General features: G+C 42.3%; 2 protein-coding genes across 2 annotated transcripts in view; one reads left to right on the forward strand and one right to left on the reverse strand.

Annotated features, from left to right (window-relative positions):
- LOC118287281 (phospholysine phosphohistidine inorganic pyrophosphate phosphatase) overlaps window positions 1-23,285 on the forward strand; it is a 95,426-nt gene that overhangs the window by 52,964 nt on the left and 19,177 nt on the right. The window lies entirely within an intron of this gene.
- On the reverse strand, window positions 15,527-22,375 carry oat (ornithine aminotransferase). The gene is made up of 10 exons (XM_035612313.2): window positions 22,247-22,375; window positions 20,305-20,539; window positions 19,963-20,187; window positions 19,767-19,862; window positions 19,452-19,579; window positions 18,789-18,911; window positions 17,891-18,019; window positions 17,681-17,794; window positions 17,406-17,550; window positions 15,527-17,051 (listed from the first exon to the last, which is right to left on the reverse strand). The coding sequence occupies exons 2-10, from the start codon at window positions 20,519-20,521 to the stop codon at window positions 16,891-16,893; spliced, it is 1,338 nt and encodes a 445-aa protein (XP_035468206.2). The 5' UTR covers window positions 20,522-20,539; window positions 22,247-22,375; the 3' UTR covers window positions 15,527-16,890.

A 23,285-nucleotide genomic window follows, 5' to 3' on the forward strand; every position in this document is an offset into this window, starting at 1 on the left:
AAGCCAGAAAAAAATCCAGCTTGATTTTTCAATCCAGTTTTCTGGACATCTTTACAACAGCCACAGAAAAGCAGGTAAACAATCCCTTCCATGTTCACATGCCAAGATTCAGTCATTGTACTGTACAGTGAGAGCTGTGTTCGTGCAGTTTTGATACTCCCCCCAGTCTCACGGACCCCTGTGGGGGCAGAATTATAAGAAGTGTCTCCCCCCAAAACTATTTTTAAGCGCTTTCCAACAGCCCATAAACACGGCTAAATATAGGCCTGTCTGTTACTATGGACTTGGCAGGAGCTCTGAACAGTCAGAGCTCTGTGCAACAAGCCCGCAGGAATTTCTGATGTTGTAATATGAAAACCTGGGGCCTCTCATGGATGTAAACTCTGGCTAGCCCTGTCACCAAGGTGCAGGGGAGCTGAGTGGAAAAGCAAACTTCTCACAGATTTCACGGGGACTGGAGGAAAAACCGTTGCACCTTCATGGAGCTAGAGAGTTAGGAAAAGTACCCATGGGCTACGGTTACACTTTCATATTTCATCGTTTTATCGTGGGTCCCTATCATCTGATGATGTCTTCTATGCCACAAAAATCAGATTTTGCTTATTTTGGATGAGGGTGGTTGCTGAAATTCCACAGTCTGGACACCATCTAGTCATGATGCTTATTCAAACAATGCCAAGTTAAGGATACATCCACATTTCTACATTTTCATTTTAAAACGCATCACTGCTGCTACGATTACGCCTGCCGTCCGCACAACTCGGGAGGTTTCCGAGCTCCTTAAACAGCTAAGATTGGAAACGCTGCTCGCCTCATTTTATTTTGAAAATTCCAGGTCTGCGTTGTAGTAAGGACGGGCGAAAGTGTAGTAGCTTGGATTGATTCTTATCATTAAAAGGATGTAAATTCTTACTCTAAGTGCTAGTTCCACCTCGTCGTCGGTCCAAGAGAGGAAATCCCTGCTCTTACTTTTCATTATTGTTGTTTCTCGTTTGTAGTATTTTCTGTAACTAAGTAAACAACTGCACAGTAGACAACCTGCTTCCTGTTAACACTATGAAGCACACCCCGTGTGTATAGTATGTATAGTACGTGAATGGTCACGTGATACACGTTTTCAGGTGTGTTAGTGTGGATGATACCGATACAGAGCCAAAATGCTTTGTGTGGATAGAGATCGTTTCGGTTTTAAAATGCAGTTTTAAAATTTAAGTGGGAGTTTGGATGTACCCTTGGTGATGGATAAAGTAATGCAGGCACATGATTTATATTTTATGGAGGGAGCTGGCAAATGCACGTGCAAGGTCAGATTTTAAAGCCCTTGGAAACTTGGTTTTAAATGCTATGCTTCCCTAGAACATTAAAATTTCATGGCTAAATGTTAAAGTTAGGAAAAACATTTTTTTTTATATTATGCATAAAGAGTTTAACAGTCTCTTGAAACCAGTGAAGAAAAAGACAGAATCCTAGATATACAAATATGTCGTGTTAAGTAACCCAAACTGTTATAACTCTGTGATCCCATCAGTCAGTCAGAAGCGGAGAGAAAATTGGTTTTCAAGAGGTTTTTAAAATATATGTTTAACACACACAGGAGGCTATGAAGCTTTAGACAGAGCAGTCACAAAATCTCTCAATATATTTCGAGTCAAGACTCCGAACGTCTGTGTAAAAGGGGCAATGAGTCTGCATGTACAGCAGCATACTGTACCCGCGGAGCGAAAAAAACCAAATAAACTCTTCGTAAAGTCTCCCATTGTGCATTATCACCTACTGCCTGCCACAGTTTCTCAAACGTCCGCAGAGAAACGCCTCTCTGTTCCTCTCTGCTAATGTTTTATTCATGCTCTGGATTTGCCGGTGCCTGATTGTGTTTTTTTTCTGGACTTTTTTTTGTTTTGTTTGTTGTTTTCTCACTTGAACAGAATAATGCATTACAATGTTTGCCATCAAACATGTGCCGCGGTGCTGACAGTGGTGCGGAAGCTCATTAGTGAAGGCGTTCAACCCTGGTGGGCTCTTCTCCAGCGAAAGCCAGTGTGGCACCTTAAAAAACCTGAAGTCACCGAGGAGGTTTGAGCCAGATGCTTTTGTGTGGAAATTAACTGGACTTTGTCTTTTACCTCTGAGCGTTTCACGCCCATCACTCATAAAGGTGAGAGCCTATTTTAATGCTGGGTTTAATTTGTGGGCTGCTGCGACTTGATAACTCGCCGTTTCGGCCTCGTGATGCGCTCCCTCCTTCATTATTGACACAGGAAGCTTGTTTGCCTTCACCACCTCGCCACCCATGATGAGTCATACCGAGCTGAACCTTCCTCTATTCATCACTTCACACCAGCCATCCTCCCCAGCTCCACTCCTCATTTGTCCTGACCTACTTTACTCCTGCAGTGCAGTCCGTAAGAATTTGGACGGTCATACATTACCCCGTTGTTTTTGGCTCTGCATGATGACATTCAATATTATTTATGTTTGAAATAAAACAATGACACCAGCAGAGGATCTGATTTTTGCAGATCTCTTCTTTTTATTTGGCTTTTATTATTGTTAAAGCCCAACTGATAATTTATTATTTAGGCCAATATAAATGTTAACATTCCTTGTTTGGAAACACTTTTATTTTTTTAATATTTCGCTCAAAAGCCACCGAGTCCAGAGTGAACACAATGAAAAAACTTTAAGTACTACTGACAGCCAATGATCTGGCTAAGGGGCCTGTAATTGTTCTCCACAGAAATGGTGAGGATTAAGATAAAAGCGAGTACACACACACACACACACACACACACACACACACACACACACTTTGCCAGCAGCTTCAGGTGAGACTGACTGAGGGAAATCGTTGTCCTTGTCTCATATCATCACTCTGGCCCGACATTGTCTCTTTGACAGCTTCATCAAGCGCAGACTGAGGACAATGAAGAGACGGTCTGGAAGGAAGAGGGTGAGAGAAACACGACGTAATAGCACAGCTGGAGACGACGGGAGAAAAAGTACATCTCGCAGCTCATCAAACACCACAGGAGCTGCAATTATGCAAACACACACTTTGGAATGAAACTTAAAAAGTGAATTATAATGTGTCGATAGAATCTGCTCTGTTAACCTACAAAGAGCTGCCATTTTTAAAAACACAAACGAAGACTGTTGGAGGTCAGCTGCTCGGCGCAGGCAGACAGGGTTCACTTCACGGCTGATGATGATTTCCTTTATAAATAACGTCAGTGTTTGGGGTTGAACTAAAATGCAGTATTCACGTCCTGAGGCGTCAGGAAGGCAACACGGATTCCCTTTAGTAAAGCGGAGCAAATAAATAAAAGTTACACTCTTTGAATAAATGTCTTGTCACAGCCGAGTCAAAAGTGTGACGATAAACAAAATCTTTCCGATCGGACAAACTGCCCGCGGCTCTAATGGAATGGTGCTTAGTGATGACAAAGCAGATTCGCAAAAGACAACAACTCTGTTCAAATGTGCTGTGATGTCTTTGTGGGTTCTGGGAGTTCTGACTGTTTTCTCTGCATTGTTTGTATTTGAAACAAACAGCCACTCAGACTGAGTACAGAAGCATAAAAATCGATAAGCTCCGTATCACAACGGCCGTTTCATTTCAGTAACTTAATTAAATATACCATGTTTTTTTTAGATTGCAATAGAGGAGGATACAAGTCATTGATCTCTCCGCCTTCATTATACTTTCACTCTCAGATACTGCACTACACTTACTTTATAATCGTACACCCACATGCCTTTCTCATGTCACTTCCCACAGTACCTCTTCTTCTGAGAACTAAAGGTTTCTTGGAGTAAAGAAAAACGAGGCCACCGCACCCTTTCCTCAGCGGTCGTCCTGGCTTTGTTCAATAAAAAATACCCTCTCCACTTTAATGGCTGCCATATTCCACAGCTGGCTGCTTCTACATTTATGTGACGCATTATATGCATCCTTTTTTTATTAGCACATCAAGTGCATCTGAAAGCACAAGCATCGTGGCCTCGTTTTATGCACTGTACATGTTTTTGCATTTTTTTCTTCTTCTCTCTCTCTTGTTAGCTGCTCTCTTCGGAGAAACGTGGCTGAGAAGTAAAGTAAATAAATCCACAGGCAGACTGCGATCAACATGCATCACAGCTTGAACTCGCTGTGGCCCAGAACTGGGTTTTTTTAATCTGTTAGGGGGGGAAGTAAGAAAAGTCTAAATTAAGTCTCAAATCATTGGAGACGAGCCCAAGTTATAAGCAGATCTCTTCACAGAACCGTGACTGTGTGAAGTACCGTAAGTAGATCGACAAGACAGACTACTATTAAGATGTACACAACCTGTGTACTCTGTGGCCCAAAGTTAGTTTAAACCTTTTCTTGGGAAAGTCCAAGTCAGATCTCAAGACAGTTGAGGTAAGTTCAAGTCACAACTTCAATTCCAGCATAGGTTTCATCTCAAAAGTCTTTTAATCATTTGAGATGAGTCAAAGTCAAATCTTAAGTTTATCACAATCAGAGTAAGTCCAAGTCGACTCTCAAAACATTTAAAACAAGTCAAGTGTCAAATCTTTAGAGTCAATCCCAAGCCCCAAGCCAAATCTCATCATATCGCCTGTTTGATGAATGATCCGAGATATGTAGATGCTGATCTACTGCGCAATTATATAAACACGTCCTCCAAGTGGAGTATAATACAAACAAGTACAGTACGTATCCGCAGTGTGTGCAATATAATTGAGGACTTATGGCTCCTGCTCCCAGCAAACAGTTGTGGGATTGTCGATCTTTCACATCCTTCCAAAGAGCAGGGGTCCTCCACGCTCCACCTCCCTCAACAGGGATGGATGTTTCACCACTGCCGCCCACACAAGCTCGGCAGCTTTCTTTTTTCTTTCCCTTCCAAGGACTTTGACACGTTCCTTGTGCTTTTGGAAATTGTATTTCCTCTACTCTGGTTGTATGAACATGGAAGAGATAAGCATTGGACCAATGGACCTCTCTTCTTTTAAACAACACAAACATTGACTTTTGCAACTCTCATTACCTGCATGGGCAGACGTGAAAGATGCTCCTCTGCTTTACTTTGCTCCTTTAAGCCCATTCATTGTTGTTCTTGTTCATTCATACACCTCACGATAGCAGACAATTGACCATCCTAGCAGAGACTGACCACACACTCCCTCTATCATGCAGTTTCAACAACCCTGAAAAAGTAAATTCAGCCCATTTATTTTTCCATCAACAGAAATCCCGGCCTTTCAAGGCAAAAGCATTTTTCGGGAAAGCCATACTTCTACCTCTTCTCGTTCGCGAGCTTTACCGCTCTCGTCTCCGTGTTAAATCGATACGAAGGAGGAGAAAAAGTGGATTTGTGGAGAGTCTGTGTGTCCGGTGAAATGCAGCTTAAATTCCAGAGACTACATGGGGAAATGTCAAGGTGGATAATGTTACCTGTTATCTATGTGGAGTTTAGCCCCGGACTTGGCAACCAATGAATTCACTATTAATGGATGGACAAGAGGAGAGGTGGTGGGGGGAAAAGGATATCCACTGTAGTGCCTGTGTTTTTCTTCTTTCCCCCCCAGGTCTTGGAATGTGTTCAGTCAGCAGAGCTGACTGAAAGTGAGCTTTGTGAGACACAATAGGAAGTTTGTTCTTAAATTCACACTATTGAGTTTCCCTGCACATTTGCCATAAAGCGCAGTTACAGTCATACACCAGGATGTGTAATTGGTTAAATTCTAAAAAAGAAACAGTGCAGTGCGATTTTTAAACTTTTAATAGTAATTCACCGCAAGTTTGTGACGAGATAAAATGAACCTTGACAAAAACAGATTTTGTGGGAATTTGTCACAAATTATTTAAAGTTCCATGGCCGTGCCTCTGCCTGCATCGGTACCAGCCTCGGATAATGTGCCCGAGTCCGTCTCGGAAAATCGACTAGTGTCACGCCGTCACCCACTGGGTGAGAACACCTGTCTGAGCCCGCGCTGCCTCTGTGATTGGCTGTTCTCTGCTGTAGACACGGAATCGAGATAAGCTAATGATTCCCTCAACCCCCCCCCCCCCAAAAAAAGAAAAGGCACAGACAGAGTGGAGATGGGTGGGTGATACAAAGTCATGTCAGCAGTTGGCAGTCGTCACAATCACTAATTGCAGCATCTGTCATGGTGGTGGGGAGAGACAGCTGTTCCACGTATAGTACTCCAAATGCCAAACCGGATTTTATCACAGTCTGTCAGATTACAGCAAGGCTTCCGCAGCGGCAGCCCACCTGCCTCTCCCGACTCACCGTCAGGGACTAGATTTAAATCCTAACTGCGCACATTTCCATTTGAAATCTCCGTTCATCCCTTGATGTCAACCAGTACTACAATTTCATGCCATTCAGATCTCAAATCTGTCTGCGAGCGTTTGACCGATGTGAGCTTTGACCATCAGTTATCTCTAAACACAGTAGACGCTACAAAGCCAATGTAGGTTTGCTGGAGAGCGCCGGGCACATTTCATTCCACCCTCTGTCACATGAAATTCTCCATCTGACACCGGCGCGAGAGGAGAGCGAGCGGGAGGCAGAGCGAACGGGCTCCGGCGTCTGTCACCGGGCCACGACAGGGGCATACTAATATCAGCTCAGTCCAGCTGCTCTCCACGCTCGGATGGATAAGCTTGATTATGAAACATTACAGAGCCTCCCTGTCACGCCGGGTACCGCTGAAATGTGTGTGTGAGAAAAGGTGATTGGCCATTGTGCAACAAATGTGGGATTCTGTGTCTTGACGGCACATTACTCTGTGAGTTAAGACTGAAATATGTTTGCTTTGGTTCATTTGGATAAATTTGACTGCCAGACGACAAACAGGCATCAGCCGTCGTGTGTGTGGACGTGGAGTTGTGCGATTGTGTAATGTGTAGAGGAAATATGCGTTAGTTATTTTTCTTGTTTCCCTTCCAGATCTCGGCATTTTGTTTCTGTACATTCATGAAGTTGAGCAAAAGGGCCTCGGGAAAACAATCGTGTTTTCTCACGGGAAGCGAAACATTTTCAATTTTCACGGGCGTCTGATCACATCGACCGACTCTGCGAGCCCCCTCGATAATTCCCCTGTGCCCCACTGTAACAAAACAACCCGTTTGATGTGTACAATACATCAAAAACATTTTTCATGTACATTTCAGGTTCATTCGGTTGCATTTGTGTGATCTATTTTCCATCAATAATAATAACAAAACAAATTGGCCGAAAAGTCGAAGGCTGAAGCCGATCTTATAACACCTATTATCACATATAACACCCGTCCACGTATAAACTTAGACACGTTACACAGTCCAAATGATAACTGACACATGTCTGCACATTACTTTAATATTACCATCTCTATCACTGTGTCAAAGTGTCAAACCCAATATCACAATATTTCATTTATAAAATTATGATGTATTAATTATCTTGTATCTATCTATTAGTGTATATTCAAACAATCCTTTTGAAATGTAAATCGTATTACATGCTTCCAATTTATCTTCAGCTTCCTGTCAGATGCAGGGTTGATTTTAAGATTTCATCTGTAACTTTGCAAACAGGCCATTTGCTTGTTCTCTGTTGATCCTTATTGCTCAAATAAATGTTCATCTGATCTGATCTCTAAGGTCTGTTTGGGTTCATGGAACTAAATCTACCTGGATAAGGTTAGAAAAAGATCAATGTCTGTCTGGTAATAAACCGATATTGGTACGTGACAGGATGCAAACTGTGCGAGTCGCTTGCTTTGTTGACCCAGCCACACTCGTCAGGCTGAAAGAGGCTAAAGGCCTCTGCTTAGTGGGACTGCAGAGAGAAGACAGTCAATCAATTTTTAATATAGAAACTATTGATTGATGGGAGCTGTAAGTGTTTGCGCACACAGCCAATGCTGTCAGTCTCCTGGCGCAGGGCAGCCTCGTAAGACCATCATCGCTTCAGGAAGGCTGCTGAACACAAACAGGCACAGATCTGTCCTTGTGCTGTCAAGGGTTTTATGTTTTCTAGTCGGGACATTTTCATTGCGACTTGCGTAAGGCCGGCGCACATGGAAAGAACCAATCCGAGTTCGAACCCCCGGGCGGGCCGTGACATCACCCGTGAGGATCAACTGTATGTTTTCCTTTGGTCGGCCCGGTCAAAGTGTTGCCAGGCAAAACCTTCCATTGCTCTCATTATGAGCTGCAGGCGGCCCAATCATAAATACGAATAGAATTTATGGATTTCATAAAAACCGTGCCCGAAAATGCCGAGGGCGTGCTTGTTTGGTGTTTCGCTGGTGAGCACGCAGGGCATTATGAGGAGCCCGCCGAAAGAGAGGGTTATTGCAATGTCAACACTTTTAGGGGGGATGGATGTATACTTTGAAAATAGAGCAAAGTAGACCTAATCACCCCCATTAAAGAGCCGTTAACCAAAAGGTCAGTGATTTTAAGCTGGATGTGTTCTAACCAGTTCCAGTGGAGAAGCATTAGGGGAGGCCGAGGGAGAGCGAGAGGCTAAATCTGATTAAGGGGTGAACGTTTTTTTAAATAGTCTTAATGTCTGCAAGTAACCATTTTTCTTGACAGCAACTCATTCCAGCTGTGGATAGGATCTGTTTCACATTTAATGATGGGCTTTAAATGCTTTTGAAAAAAAAGTTTGACCTATATGTCTAAAAGATTTTATTCTCTTATTAATTCAGCAGATCTGTCTTGCTCACAGTGGAACACTCTGGATTCCACCACAGAGGGTCATTTCTAATGAAAATGGAAAAGATTTGTACTGAACCCAGAAGAGTCAGCACGCTGCATTGTGGGTATCCCCCCCCTTCATCTACTGACGGGGATATTGTGTTGTTGTCACTGCACCATCACCAGGTCCAGTGTTGGGCTGCTCCGAGCCGATGTGCGTGCCGATGGCCCCCGGGCACGGAGCTGCGGTACGGAGAAGAGCCAGGCGAAGGGAGGCTGATTTAAATTTCCCCACTGGACGGCTTTATTGTGCTGCCAACATACCATGAGGTCTGCTTGTGCGGCATCAGCAGGATTGTGGCCTGACTCGTAAGGATCAAAGCGCTGCAGAGCGTTTTTTTTAACACGAGCCACGGCTGAAAGTTAAAAGTCAGAAGAGGCTGTAATGACAGAATTTTTTTGCGAACAACGTGTGTGATCGTTTTTTCCCCCTGTGAAGGGGTTTGATTTTCAACACAGGAGAGGAGCAGATAATAAAAATGCACTCGACCCACATGGCGACTTCCTCTGTGGCAACTGTCTTTAGATGGAGTCCCACGCATTTTACTCACACGTATAAGGAATGTCACACGTTTTGTCACGTTGTCGACGAACTGAGGAGGAGACTCGGTTGTCATTCGCATGTCAACTGCCCTTTAATCTTTTCGGAGGCTGCTTCTTCCTGTGCACTGTCACGTGTCAAGAGGGATTGCTTTTTAAAAAACGACTTGTAGCATTTAATTAAAGCATCACAGTGGAAATATAGTCCACTGGTACCAGCATTTGAACGTTATCGCAGCTAATTTGACGGATAAAATCATCAGCAGTAAAATATTGAGCTGGCACAGGGGATACATGAGGAATATAGTCCACTCACTCCTGTAAGAAGTGATGATATAGATCCCATGACTGAAATCTATTTAAAGGCCTGCGGTTGTGGAAATAAATCACCATAACAAGAGACGATCCACAATTAAATGACTGGGTTTTATGAATTGATAAAATGAAATTCGACATCCCTCATTAGTACTTAATTAGCTCAGACATCAAACAGGAGCAACGTTGCTGAATCAGTTCACTTCAGCCTGATGATGAGAGGGGGAGCCCCCTTTTTTTTCATCGCCCTTGAGCCAAGGGCAGCGGGTTTTTTTTTTTAACACCATGCAGGCGTTAACAACCACTGGCTCCGCACAACACTTTAATGTACCTTTGACGGCCTTGAAAGACGTTTACTAAAAACTGCTGAAGTTCAAAAGTGACATTTCGCGTTTGCCAAGCTCCGCTGTTCACCGAGAGGTCGCGTTGCGTCAGACGGAGTGTGCCACGGCGATGTTTAGTGCCGTGATTTATCCTTCATGACACTGAGAGCTTCTGTGGCAGCCTGCCCGACCTAAGTGTGATACTTTAGGTTGCCAGTCTTCCCCGCGGACGACTCCTCCTGTCTCTGCCTCCTTACACAGAGACACGTTTTTTCTTTTGATTAACAACTTTGAATCTGAGCTACACTCGCCCGGCACATCCCTTCCCATTGTTGACGGAATCGAGCACCATATGTACAGGACCAATTTATCGTTCACCCCGGCCCATCTCCCTTTTCCTCCCTTCCTTCCCCCCAGGTGTTGTCTGAATCCCTCTCCCTGGATGTGCAAAATGACCGAGGCTTGAATTCCTGTGGGCACCATTGTGGTCCCCTGGTCATTTTTTTCCCTCCAGCGGTAGAAGCTGAGACCTACATCTCTTCCACTTTGCCCTCCTCCTCCTTCCTGCTGCCTCCTCCTCTTCCCCGGGCCTCAGCCATGAACTCTGTAAACACTGAGGCTTTGTCGGCAGCTGTTGTGGTGAATCGGTAGCGCGAAGCCATGTCCTTACGGGGCATCCGTTTGTGCGCGGCCTCGGCCGAGTTAGCCGACTTGCCACTTTGGTTGACCTGAAAAGAGAAGAGGGCGGCGATAAGGGCAAAAGCCACGGTGACTGCTGCTGTCTGCGGCTTATGTATCCTTGGACTGCCCAAAGGCGTATTCTAATGCCACAAGTGGTGGCATGTGCTCATTTTACTGCAGTCGCAGTGTCGTGGCTGCCACATGTGAGTCGTGTAGCTCCCACTGGAACAGTAGCTGCACACGAAACTGAATGAAATCAGTGGAAAATGTCATATAAACACATTTTACCTTATATTAAGATTTAAAAATGACTAAAAAGAATCACATTTTACATCAAGTATTGAATTTGTTTTCCATTTTTTTTTGCCACTTGGGGGCAGTAGAACTCAGACGGGACTATCACCACAACAGTTACATTTGAATAAAAGAAAAACATTGCAATGATTTTTTTATTTTTTTTTTGCTGTTTTCCTGTTTAACAGATTCTCTCTTAAACCTGCTGGACCTGCAGCCAATTAAATACTTTGAATCATGAAAAAACTCAACGAAGTCCTGACAGGTGATTTTTTTTTTTTATCTGGTGCCCACAAGATAACTTGTTCCTAAACGATATTTATATCTTATGTGCACAAGATAAAAAAGAACTTCAAGCTCACCCAGGAAAAACAATTATTTAGGAAAAGAATGAACTCTTAAAAGCTATAAAAGCAACTTTCTCTTGTGGATTTCACAGCATAAGCCAATTACTCCTTTACTACGCGGATATTAACTTGTTGCCAGACCATATCCAATTTTATTGGGAACAAGTTTTATATATAGTGAATATATTTCTGCGTTCATGTTTATCTATATATATAATTATTTTTTTTTCTTTAAATGCTAATGTGCAGGCTGAATGAAGACATGAATTTGAAAAGTCAATTCAGTGAATCCCAACCTTGATTCTGACTCTCATCGTCCAGGGTCTTGGTTTTAACCGTCACTTACTTCTGCCGTGAACCTTTCCTCATTCATTACACTGAGGCGAAGCCTGAACCAGCGGTAGTCCACTGAATCTAATCATGTCTTTCCAGTCGAAAAAACGGATGGCCAAGCTCCAAAGCTGCGGTTATAATGCAATTAAACAAATTTGTAATTGAGTTGCTGTTTTTCTAACAGAGTGAAGAGAGGACGTCCAGAGACGTGAACAACAGATAGATGAGTCACTCCACTCCTGCATTAAGTGGAGGAGTTCATTCAGTACAACAAGGTGCCAGACATGCACACAGAAATGTAACGTGTCATACACTCTTGACTGGGATTAATCTAATTTCCTGTACGATCACTGCGGGGTGATGACGCACTTATTGGTCTTTGTGTAAATGAAGATGTGCGGGGACATGTAAATTACATTAGAAAGATACCTTTTCATTCAGAATTGGGTGAAATTATTTTAAGAAGCTTCACTTTAAGGTTTATGTAAAAACATTGAAACAAATTACAACTAAATCTGATGAAACAAATGAAATAAAAAGATTGAAATACCACACAACAACCCTTATACATTTAAATAATTGGATTGGATGAATCTTCTGATTTATATCTGAATAGTGTATTTTCTATAATATGTGGTATTTATGAATATCTAAATAATGATATCAGCATCTTACTGATGCTAATCATGTTTTGTTGCATAATCATTATTATAAATACATGCTAAAGACAAATTGTAATTTGGAGGGATGCACAATTTGCAGGTCACCTGACCATTTTTGTTTCGTATACAACACCTGCAATCTGTCGTTTGCATGAGAAAACTTGTATTTCATGGAAAGATCACAAAGATCTGGTTCTACGACTGACTGCCGTGTTTGCCTTTCTAAAGGTTCGTAAGGACTGCACACGTGTCTGCAACCCAGAGATAAATCCAGTGAAGACTGGCTGTGACGATTTAAAAAAAAAAAGGAGTGACGCGGGAGTCGCACTTCCCGAGCGTGGCCTCAGATGTGCAGGGAGGAAGTCGTCCTTCTGAGGACCTTGCTGCGCCTGATCAATACATAATATCCCCTCTGGTGTGAACCGAAAGAGGCACGAGGAGGAGGAGGGGAGAGAAATGGCCAGTGCACATTACTCGTTAAGGATTATGTGTCATTTGCCCTTTAAGATGCACGTGTATTTCATCAGTGCACTCAGATGTCATAGACTTAATGCAAAAGGCCCGTTTGAACAGTGGCAGGCGAGCCCAACATTTTCTTTGATTTATCTGTGGTGGTACAGGGGGGGGAAGGGAAACCTTATGCTACCCAGCACTGTATCCGTCATAATTCTCCAGCTGACACCTTATTCTACGGACATTTAATGGAAATGGAGCTTCATAATTTATCCTCTTCTTAACTGCAACTTTACCGGAATGACATTTTCTTCAGGCTCGACACTCCTTCGATTACATCCTCGCAGAGCAACACGATCTGATTCCTCTATTATGTAAGGGGTGAACAGCGAGAGACAATGGGGCAGGAAGAGTGAGGAGACAGGGAAAGGTGGAGGAAGAAAAAAAAAAAGAGGAGAGACAAAGAGGAGCTGAGGAGCAGCTATCCCGTCTGCATGACTCCTTCTTAACCTCCGTGGTCCGAGGAATCTTGGTGGAACACACACCGGTCTTTGAAGCCAGCCTTACACCACATGCTCCAATAGACCCGGCTCACTATTTGGCATCGGGTGTGTGGTGGGTACAATTCAAGTAGCTTTACAGGGGCGTCTCTCCCTGCTGGAGCCTGGACCTCAGTGAATCCCAGATCCTCACAGAGCCTGTGGCCTGTCACTCCCCTGCCAAAACTGGAGCTCATTTGTGGAATACATTACGCCCTCCCAGTGTGGCAGGGTGGGATGCAGGTCTCCGCCGAGCATAGGATCAAAGCCGGGCGCAGGACACAAGCACATTGCTCGGTGTCACTCGGTGATATCCCTCATTCCTCCTGCCAGGCTGAATTCCACTCATTTTTCACAAGCAAACTCTGGGCCTCGCCGCTCTCGCTTGCTCCGCTCCGTATGAAATAATGACCTGTGGGCTCATGTGAAGCCGTGTTTTGACAGCGCGACTACTGAAGAAAAATAGTCTGATCGTTAGAGCTTGTAACCAGTGGATTTATTCATGTTATCTTATTGTTCTACTTTTCGACTGTTTTTTCCCGTCACATTAAACCTGTGTAAACTGTGAAGACGGCCATGAGATGTGAGTGAAAGCTGTGGGTAAACCAAGTCAACGTTGGGTTAAGTTTTGTTTTTTCCTTTGGTCAGGCAGGTTCAGGTCTTTGAACTTCATCAGGATAAATGTGACACGACTGTTTCCGTGACCAGGAGATCAGACTGTGGGAATACTGAGCAGTCTCCAGGAGAGAATCTAATTCATTCCTACAAAATATCTGATCCATCCCTGGGTAAATACACGTGCCCCAAAAAATGCACTCGATACAGAGTCTTAAAAAATCAGTTGGCCACGGGTGTGTCTTTAAAAGCACTAAACTAATTAGAGTGGATTTTATTGATCCTTAGCGGCACGCAATATGTAACTATGGCCTTTTTCCTAAACAACTGTCCTGGTTTTAAATAAGCAGCGAGAGAAGTGGAGACCCTGTGGTTTGTTAATTACTGCTGACTCGTGAGAACTTGTCAGACTCTGCTGATCTCACAGTTGAGGGTTTGCCAGCGAGTCCCCGTTCCTCATTTATTTCCAATTTCTAAATATGAATAATACAAAGAAATTATATATTATATCAGTGGTGAGATTTTAACGTATACCATGTTGAAGACCTGTATTGTTGCACTATTCCTGCAACCACTGTTGTTCATATTCTTGTTGTCTGATAACTTATTTGTGGCTAATGTCTGAGTTTGTTGCCACAGGAGCCACTTTGTCTCTTGTGTGCGACATGTGTCAAATATGTCAAATCTCCGTTCGATGTGGCAGCGTTCTGCTGCTCTGGATGATTGTGACACAGACTGACAAGTGGAATCGAAACTTGAGTTTCCGTGAAAAGAAATTTAGATCGATATTTGTAATATATTCACAGTGAAACTGCGGTATCCCAAAATTTCTTCCTGTTACCTAAGGCTTTGCATTTAACAGCTGTCAACTAAGAGTTTGTATTTGCTACTTCATGGAACTGCCCCAAATTCAAGGGCACAGCACCATCTAGTGTTACATTTAAGAATCATTGCAAAATAATGGACTAAGTGGACAAACAGTATTTAACTATGTGAAAATTATTTGTTCACTAAAATGGAAATAATATCCTGAAATGTAAATCAAAAATCCACCTATTTAATCTGGCTTTTACGTAGTTTTGTATTTTTATGATTTACGTGTTTTATCTTCATTATTTATTTTGTTCTATTTTGTTTTCGTTGTCTTTTACCATATTTAAAATGTATTGACAATTTAATATTTTTAGTATTATCTGTGTAGTACTATATCTTTTAACTACTGTTACGACCGGCCGTCACAACTACCCTTCTTTTATTGTTGTCGTTGCAATTATTGTGTTGGTGCATTAGTCTCTAAATCCGAGTCTTTTCAAGCACCTGTTAATAAATCACTTTGAAATGCATTTGAATTGTTGAAAAGGTGCTTTGTGAATAAGACTTGATTGTAACAATGTCAACGCAGAGCACGGGCTTGTTGAACTCGTTCAAATATGGGACACAGTTGCGTGACAAACTTTGCATTTTACTCAGAATCCATAATGCCAGTGTCTGAGAATTCTACGAGTCATCTTTTAATATCTTTAATATTGTGTATGATGTATATAAAAAAGATGTCTCCTAATTCAGTGAGTCTCTTGTTATGTCAGAAGAGCTCAAGATTGAAATCAGCACTTACTTTGGTGACTGCGAATCCAAAGTCTTACATTTGTTTGGTCTAAAACCAACAGCGAGACAGAAGTCAGTAGAACCATTTATTTATAAGGACAAACAAGTTATGTAACAACTTACAGTTGATTTATAACAACTTTAGGTGATTTAGTCTGTTTTACGACGACAGTTGTAACATTCGCCAGAAAACTGAAACAATGCAGATATCGTAAAAAGCTGGGAAAGCAAGCACTCATTATCCTCACACAACATCCTCCTTAAATAAAGCATACCAAATTACACAACGTTTTTCAATGATTACACTTCCCAGAAAGTATTACGTTCACAGTGAAAGTCATAACTTAAACTTAAAATAAAGTGAAAAGGCTATACTTGAACTTTTTAGTATTGTCATGGTTCTTTCTGCAATTCCAAAGTTTTCACGAAACCGTTCCAAGACCTGGAATCTGTGCACATTTCAAAAGCTTTTTAAAAGCCGCTCGTGAACCCCTGCTCTTGAGATTTAAAATGCCCAGAACTGTGGAACTTTAGGTAACATTTAGGTTTATGCTAGCGAACAGCAGTAACAGAGAACGAGCACTATTCATCCGTATGCTACACAAGTAAACTGTGATTTATTGTGTGCTGTGTATTTCACACAAACATTGGGCCGATTGAAATTGTGTCTCTATTGACAAAGTCTTTTTAACTTACATAGACATATTTCACTAAAGCCGCTTTCAGACATTAACTCCAGAAAATGTCCGGAAAATTTTGTTCTGGACATTTGCTGGAGTTTGCCGTCCACATTTGACGAGTGTCAGAGTCGGACGTGTCACAACAGCAGAAACTTTTCTGGAACACTCGCTTCGCGGTGAATCTTCCTGGGATTTTTCTGCTGTATACTCACATGGGCCCAATCAAACTTCCGCAGCCTGTCTGAAACCACCTTTAAAAAACCCACTTATCCTTTTTGAAAATTAAAAAGGTTTCATTGAAGACAATGTTTTCTTTGTTTTTATATAACTCATTACCAGCAAAAACCTGAAGTAACCATTTAAAAATGCTTCTATTTTAGATTAATTAAGTCTAAAAACAAATTTAGAACATTTAAGAAAATGCACAGGTGTGTTGAAGTCTTTCCTCAAGTGGCAAATACAGAAAACAACATGAAGATGCAAAATTTGTGTCTTTTGCTTCACTCAAGCGTTAATATTTGCGCGATGCGAAAATGCCGCGAAAGCCATGACATCAGCGTCCGAGAGAGAACGGGTGAATATTCACGTGTATCCTCATAGATGCACACCAACACAGTTGCTGTATACTGCACTTGCTGTATACTGCCCTTCAAAGAGCCCCTGACTTTGAAGAAAACATAGAAAATAAAAACAAGCCCTAGCTTCAGCTAAAGTCTGATCTTCAGTTGGAAGCATGTTTTGTGGTTTTTGCGGGCATTTAGAAGGACAGGATGGTTCTGTGGATGATGTCGACACATTCGTGCAGCTCTTGCTCATTAATGACGAGGGGAGGGGCAAAGCGGATGATGTCACCGTGGGTGGGCTTGGCCAGCAGTCCGTTGTCGCGGAGACGTAAGCACACCTTCCAGGCGTCGTAGTCTGGGGAAAGGAGGGGCGGTTATTTTAGAGGTTTTGATTAAGTGAACCACAAAATGCAAATAAAGTTTTAAACAGAATCTTGTAGAAATGGCAAATGTGAAGCTGCCGTGAAGGAAAGAAAAAAGGACGAATTAAATTACGTTCTACTACAGAGAGACGTTGGTAGATCAGATTTCAACTTAGCATTTAAGGATATGTTTCGTACCTCTTGGGGAAAAATTAAATAAAAAGTTTATTCAGGTCATCCTGCAGCTACAAAACTGAAGAATTTTAGCTCACAGTTTCACCTTTGTAAGAAACAAATAATGTTTACTAACTTTCTGCTGTTCTAGAAAAAATGTGACGTCACTGTACCTTTGGTCTCTTTGATGATGATTGCATTGAGGAGGCCTTTCCCTCGGACCATTGTCACTACGTCTTTGGGCAGTTTCCTCAACTCGGATCGCAGCAGCTCTCCCATTCTCTGAGAGTTCTCTGCCAGCTTCTCCTCCTCCATCACCTGCAAATAAGAACAGAAAGATAAAAAGCTTTCAGCGTCATAGAATGTTCCATATGACACTTTCAACCAGCTAAAAATAAAAAGGCAAAACATAGGGAGGGAGATAAATAAAATGCACTTTAACACTGACCTCAAGTGCGGCGATAGCAACCTGACAGGCCACAGGGTTTCCTCCGTATGTGGACCCGTGTTCCCCAGGCTTGATGGTCAGCATTACCTCGTCATCACAAAGCACGGCGGACACCTGAGACACGCTACAAAGGTTAGGCTATGATCTATACTCTTGCCCAACAAAACTGGACTCTTAGAGTCAACCAAGCAAAAAACAAAAAACACTCACAGGGTAAACTCCTCCAGAAAGAGCTTTGCCTAGAATCACCACATCCGGACGGACTTCCTCGTGGTCCACGGCCAGACGCCGGCCGGTACGCGCCAGGCCCGTCTGCACCTCATCGGCAATCCACAACACCTGGATAAAAACACACAGGACTTCAGTCGTAGTCTCAAAACCTCTGAAGCGCGCTGCTTTCACTTCAGTCCTCACACCACAGCCCCAGGATTCTTACATTTAAAAAAAACAAAACTAGAATAACTGGTCAGTGGTGTCCAAACTTGTCCACATCCCGATGTGTCCTTGGGCAAGACACATAACCCTACATTGCCGTGGCTCTTCGCAATGCCGGCTCCTCCGGCAGTGTATGAATGGAATTTTTTTTAAATGGTGGTAAATAGCAGCGCTGTATGAAAGAGCGAATTAGGAAAGCGCTATATAGATACAGTCCATTTACCATATACTATAATACCTGTACATTCGGACAGCACCTTGTGTACAATGAAAATGTTTTCTTCAGTCTTTGGGTGTGGTGCGCCCAATTACCAGAAAGTAGCGTCATCATTTTGAAACTGTTTGTGTTGCCACAATGCACATAAGTGTTAAGAGGCGTTTCAGTGTCGTCTCGCTCTGCTCTCCAGGCCTCTTCCATGACACCTAATAAAAACATTAGCACTCTCCTTCGGCGGTTTGATGCCAACATCACATCCTCACACCCATGCTACAGCACGGATAGAGAAGATTATGCAGAAAAGTACTCTTGTGTTTTATAACCAGAAAAACTAGACAGTAGTTAAGCTCAAAGCCACATGATGTGTTAGTCCACAAGGTAAAGCCCCCTTGAAGCAAATGTGTGACTGTGATACAGGGCGTCAGAAATTAAAAAAAAAAAACTGTCTCGACTTACGTTGTATTTGGTGCAAAGTTCTCTGACTTTGGTCAGGTAGCCCTGGTCAGGCACCACTACCCCAGCCTCGCCCTGAATGGGCTCTACCATGAAAGCTGCCACGTTTGGGTCTTGGAGGGCTTTCTGGAAAAAAACCCACAAAAAAAAACGTGTCAGACATTTCTATCTCCGTCAAGATCCCCCTGTCTATAAAAAAGCGCTGCTTCGGGCAATCATTAGGTTTCTTTTGTTTACACAGGATATCAGCAGTTATCAACTTGTAAAACAGTAGTCAGTCATGCGGCCCTTACGTTTACACAGACGATGAGGACGCCAAGTCAGCTACTTTTGGACTGTCTTATGAAATAAACAGGTTTTTGCACTTCCGATCATAATAATTTAGGGGAAAGTCCAACAACTGTTCTTCATCCAACAGATTTCCAAAGCGTTAGGTTAACAGCTGATGTATTTTGTGTTTTTCTGTCAGGAAAGAAAACCACTGTGAAGAACATGCATTTTGGCAGCAGACTGAGATCCTGCGTTATTGTTTACCTTAGACACAAACGTAAACTTTTCCTCTTTTAAATTTGGGTATTTTACAAGACAGGTTTGACAGCTGCGTAGTACTGTGTGTGTGTGTGTGTGTGTGTGTGTCTGTTTGCAACAGAATTTTAAAAAATGTACCTCCAGAGAAGGAATGTCATTGAATGGGACGAGCTCAAACCCTGGCATGAAGGGACCGAAACCTTCGTAACTGCTGGGGTCGGTGGAGCTGGAGATGGCTGCCATGGTGCGGCCCCAGAAATTTCCATCTGATGAACCAGAGGGAACAAGACAACATGTCGATCACATTATTCTCCATCTTAGTTCATTGTTGTGGTAACTCTTCGACTGGCAAACAAATCACGTTACAGAGGAGGAGATATTTTGAACTCCCGAACAGAATGATCCAGAATTTTGACAAACTGTGATTAGTGACAACACTACATATTTACCAACCTGCAAAAATTATTTTGGCCTTGTTTTTGGGAACGCCCTTCACGTTGTAAGCCCACTTGCGGGCAAGCTTGCAGGCAGTCTCGCCACCTTCAACACCTAATTTATTACAAAAGGGAGAAAAAAAACGTCAACGTGAATGTTCTCGGGAAACCTTTTTGAAGATGCTCCGTACCACTACTACCACAGCTTTCCTTACCTGTATTCATAGGTAAAACTTTGTCATAGCCAAACATGCTAGTGATGTACTCCTCATAGGCTCCGAGCACATTGTTGTAGAACGCCCTGGAGGTCAGGGTGAGCTTGGAGGCCTGGCCGCTGAGTGCAGCGAGGATCTTTGGGTGGCAGTGTCCCTGGTTCACGGCGCTGTACGCACTCAGGAAGTCATAATACCGTTTTCCGTCCACATCCCAAACATAGATGCCTGAAGCCAAGAGAAAAGACGGCAGCATCTTGAGAAGTGTTGGCGATAGTTCGAAAGAGATCCATGATATTTTTCAGGAAAATGACCAGCGGTTATTGGAAAAAAATCAGTGCTCACCCTCCCCTCTCTCCAAGGCCACGGGCAGGGGGTGGTAGTTGTGTGCTCCGTATTTTTCCTCGCGGACGTAGATTTCCTCCGAGGTGAGCCGGCGCTCGGCCCTCCACTTGGAGGTGGCGGTGGAGACGGGATGCGTACCCGAGTGGAAGCGGCGGCGGAGAGCGGGGACAGCACATCGGCTCAGGCTGCGGCTGATCTGGAGAATCATTCCCTTCATGGTTGTGTGGAGCTGTGACTATATGGTCAAGTGCAAAAAAAAAAAAAAGGATAATTAAACTGATGCATTTTTGAGGGCAACAGAGAATGTGAATGTTTTAAAGGCAAATTCAAGACCTACCTAGTTTGGCCTTTTAATTAATTTTACGTATTTTATTTATTTAGGGCCGTTTTACACTTATTTTATAAGTTTATTATTTAATCATTTACTTACTTATTCCGAATTCTTTTCCACTTAATTCACTACTTTTTATCGCTGGTTTTATTTATTTGTTTTAGCCCCACTTTTGCACATCGCTTCGGAATCTTATTATTTTATCTTTTTCCGTCTTTGTTTACCTGCTTTAGGTGTTTCCTCATTAAATGTTTGAGATTTACGATTGCGTTTCCACACATCCTGTTTTGTTTTCCAAAGCTCTTACACAACAACACTCATTAACTTATAAATCCACTCATTTATCGGCCGTGCCCACAAAGATCAGGCCCAGTGAGCTAGTACATACACTGCTATGTGAGATTCCACAGAGCACATTGGGGCTTTACAGGTCTGCTGAACAACGCGTCTTTTTCCCCCCTACCCACATTCAACACAATTACAGCAACACCAGACTTTTGCTTTGTCTGGGCAAACAAAAGAAAACATAACAGCAGCGCGGCAACCCAACTTTGAAGTTCTAGACTTTTCTATCTGGTCGCAATCTAGGTAAAACTTTTTTTAGGGTGATTATTTTCATTATCAATTAGGCTGTCGATTACTTGTTTGGTCCATAAACTGGTGACAAAATGTTGATTGTTTCCCAAAACGATGTTTTGTTTTGTCCACACACCAAATATATTTAGTTTACTGTCATAGAGGAGCAAAGAAACCAGAAAATATTCACATTTAAGAAGCTGAACATTTTTAAAGGTTTTTGACTTTTTTTTTTTAATAAAAACTACTTGAATGATTAATAAATTATCAATTGGCGATTAATTCAGTAGACGATTACTATTCGATTAAAGTTTTCCTCACTTTTACGTGTTGCTGATCATTTACAGGATTAATTAATACTTTCCAGATGTTTAAACACTAGTGACTGGAAAGGGTTTTTTATTTTTTTTTTTAAATTTCGTGGCACTGAAATGACATCCCATTTGTCAAATGTTTTTTGGGGGGGGTGAGACAATCCTTACACTGACAGCTGTTGATCAACTGTTGAGGTCATGTCTTTCTGAATGGAAAACAAACAAACAACGCAAGCATCAGCCATGAGATAACTTGGCTTTAGGGATAATGAATAACCTTGTGTGGCGACCAAACAAACTGGACAGGAGCCGGACTGGACCCCATCACGGACATTGGACCTGTGCTACTCATTCGACACATGATAGGTCAGCGGGGAGCTGCCTCCACACACACCCACCAGCTAAATAAAGACCCAGTGTCAGTTCCTGCCAGATGATAGTTCTGTCCAAGTTCACACACACACATTGTGGCACACAACATGAAGCTCATGTGACGGTCAGAGGCCAGTCGATGAGTCCACGTCAACAAAAAAGCACGTTTCTTCTTCTTCGACAAAGAGTGTAAACGCTTTGAAGATCAACGCTCACCACACAGGGCTGCTTCGCCTAGCATGCTAACGCTAGCCTAGCCACGCTTCATGAAAAAATGAGTGTTTTCTTAAAAACAAAAAAACCCACACACATAAGAGAGAGGAGACATGGAAAATGTGTCAGACAGTACCGGAGAGATGTGGAGCGAGGTTGAGAAGCTGACGCCTTTCCCTTGGATGATGATGTCTGGTGTGGCCCCGGGGCTGCAGGTTGCTCAGCGGATTATGTGACTGTGCGCGTCATAAGCTTCGCACCGCTGCTGGTTGGTTCACACGCGCGGCTGCGTCACGGCCCCCGCCCCGCCTCCAGACGCCACGCCCCCTATGGTGCAACTTCGTCCACTGATTGCAAGCCACCGAAAAAAACTTAGTAACCTCACGGTGTCATCGATGTAACGGTGTACCTCTTGTAATATAATGGGCTTTGAAAATGTGTGCTCCAAATATTACATATTCATATAGTTTGCTGTAACATGTTTTTCTTCTAATTATAATAATAAGAATCAAAGACATTTCCCCCAGGCCACAACCACACTTTTGGTATTTGTTCAGTGTGTTCACTGGTGCTGAGTAAAACAAAAAAAAGTCCTGCTTTGAAAATGTTGAAATAGTTCTATCTAATAAGTTGTCAATGTCATGTTTTGAATTGATTGCCAAGCTCTTGTATTGTATGTTTAATCTGTAGATGTACCTCTGTCTGATAAATGTGGTGGAGTATAAAGTCATGAAATTGAAACACTCAAAGTACAAAGTACAGATACCTTAAACGTTATGATGGACAAAAAAATGACATAAGAATACAGAAATAAATCAAGAATAAAAATAAATTAGTAACATTTAATTATTTATTTTACTATATGTTTGTTTATTTATTTAGTCTTATGTAATTTTTGTCCTTTTTTGTGTGCGATAAAGTAAAATGTTTTGGGGTTGTTGTTTTTTTTACATAAACTTTATTATCCAAGTACAAAATACAAGTAATACAGAACAAGACAGACAATAAGTAATATACAGAAAACAACAAGATCAAAAATAAATGAATGGCATTTCAAATTAAAATAAAAAACAGGGTCATACTTCCAGGGTCATGGAAAATAATTCTCCAAAGTAAAACAGTGTTGTATCTTTTTTTGCTTCTTTTTAGTGTTAATGCTAATGTCTGTGTATAAA

Source organism: Scophthalmus maximus, chromosome 16, assembly GCF_022379125.1.
Source record: "Scophthalmus maximus strain ysfricsl-2021 chromosome 16, ASM2237912v1, whole genome shotgun sequence".
NCBI lineage: Eukaryota > Metazoa > Chordata > Actinopteri > Pleuronectiformes > Scophthalmidae > Scophthalmus > Scophthalmus maximus.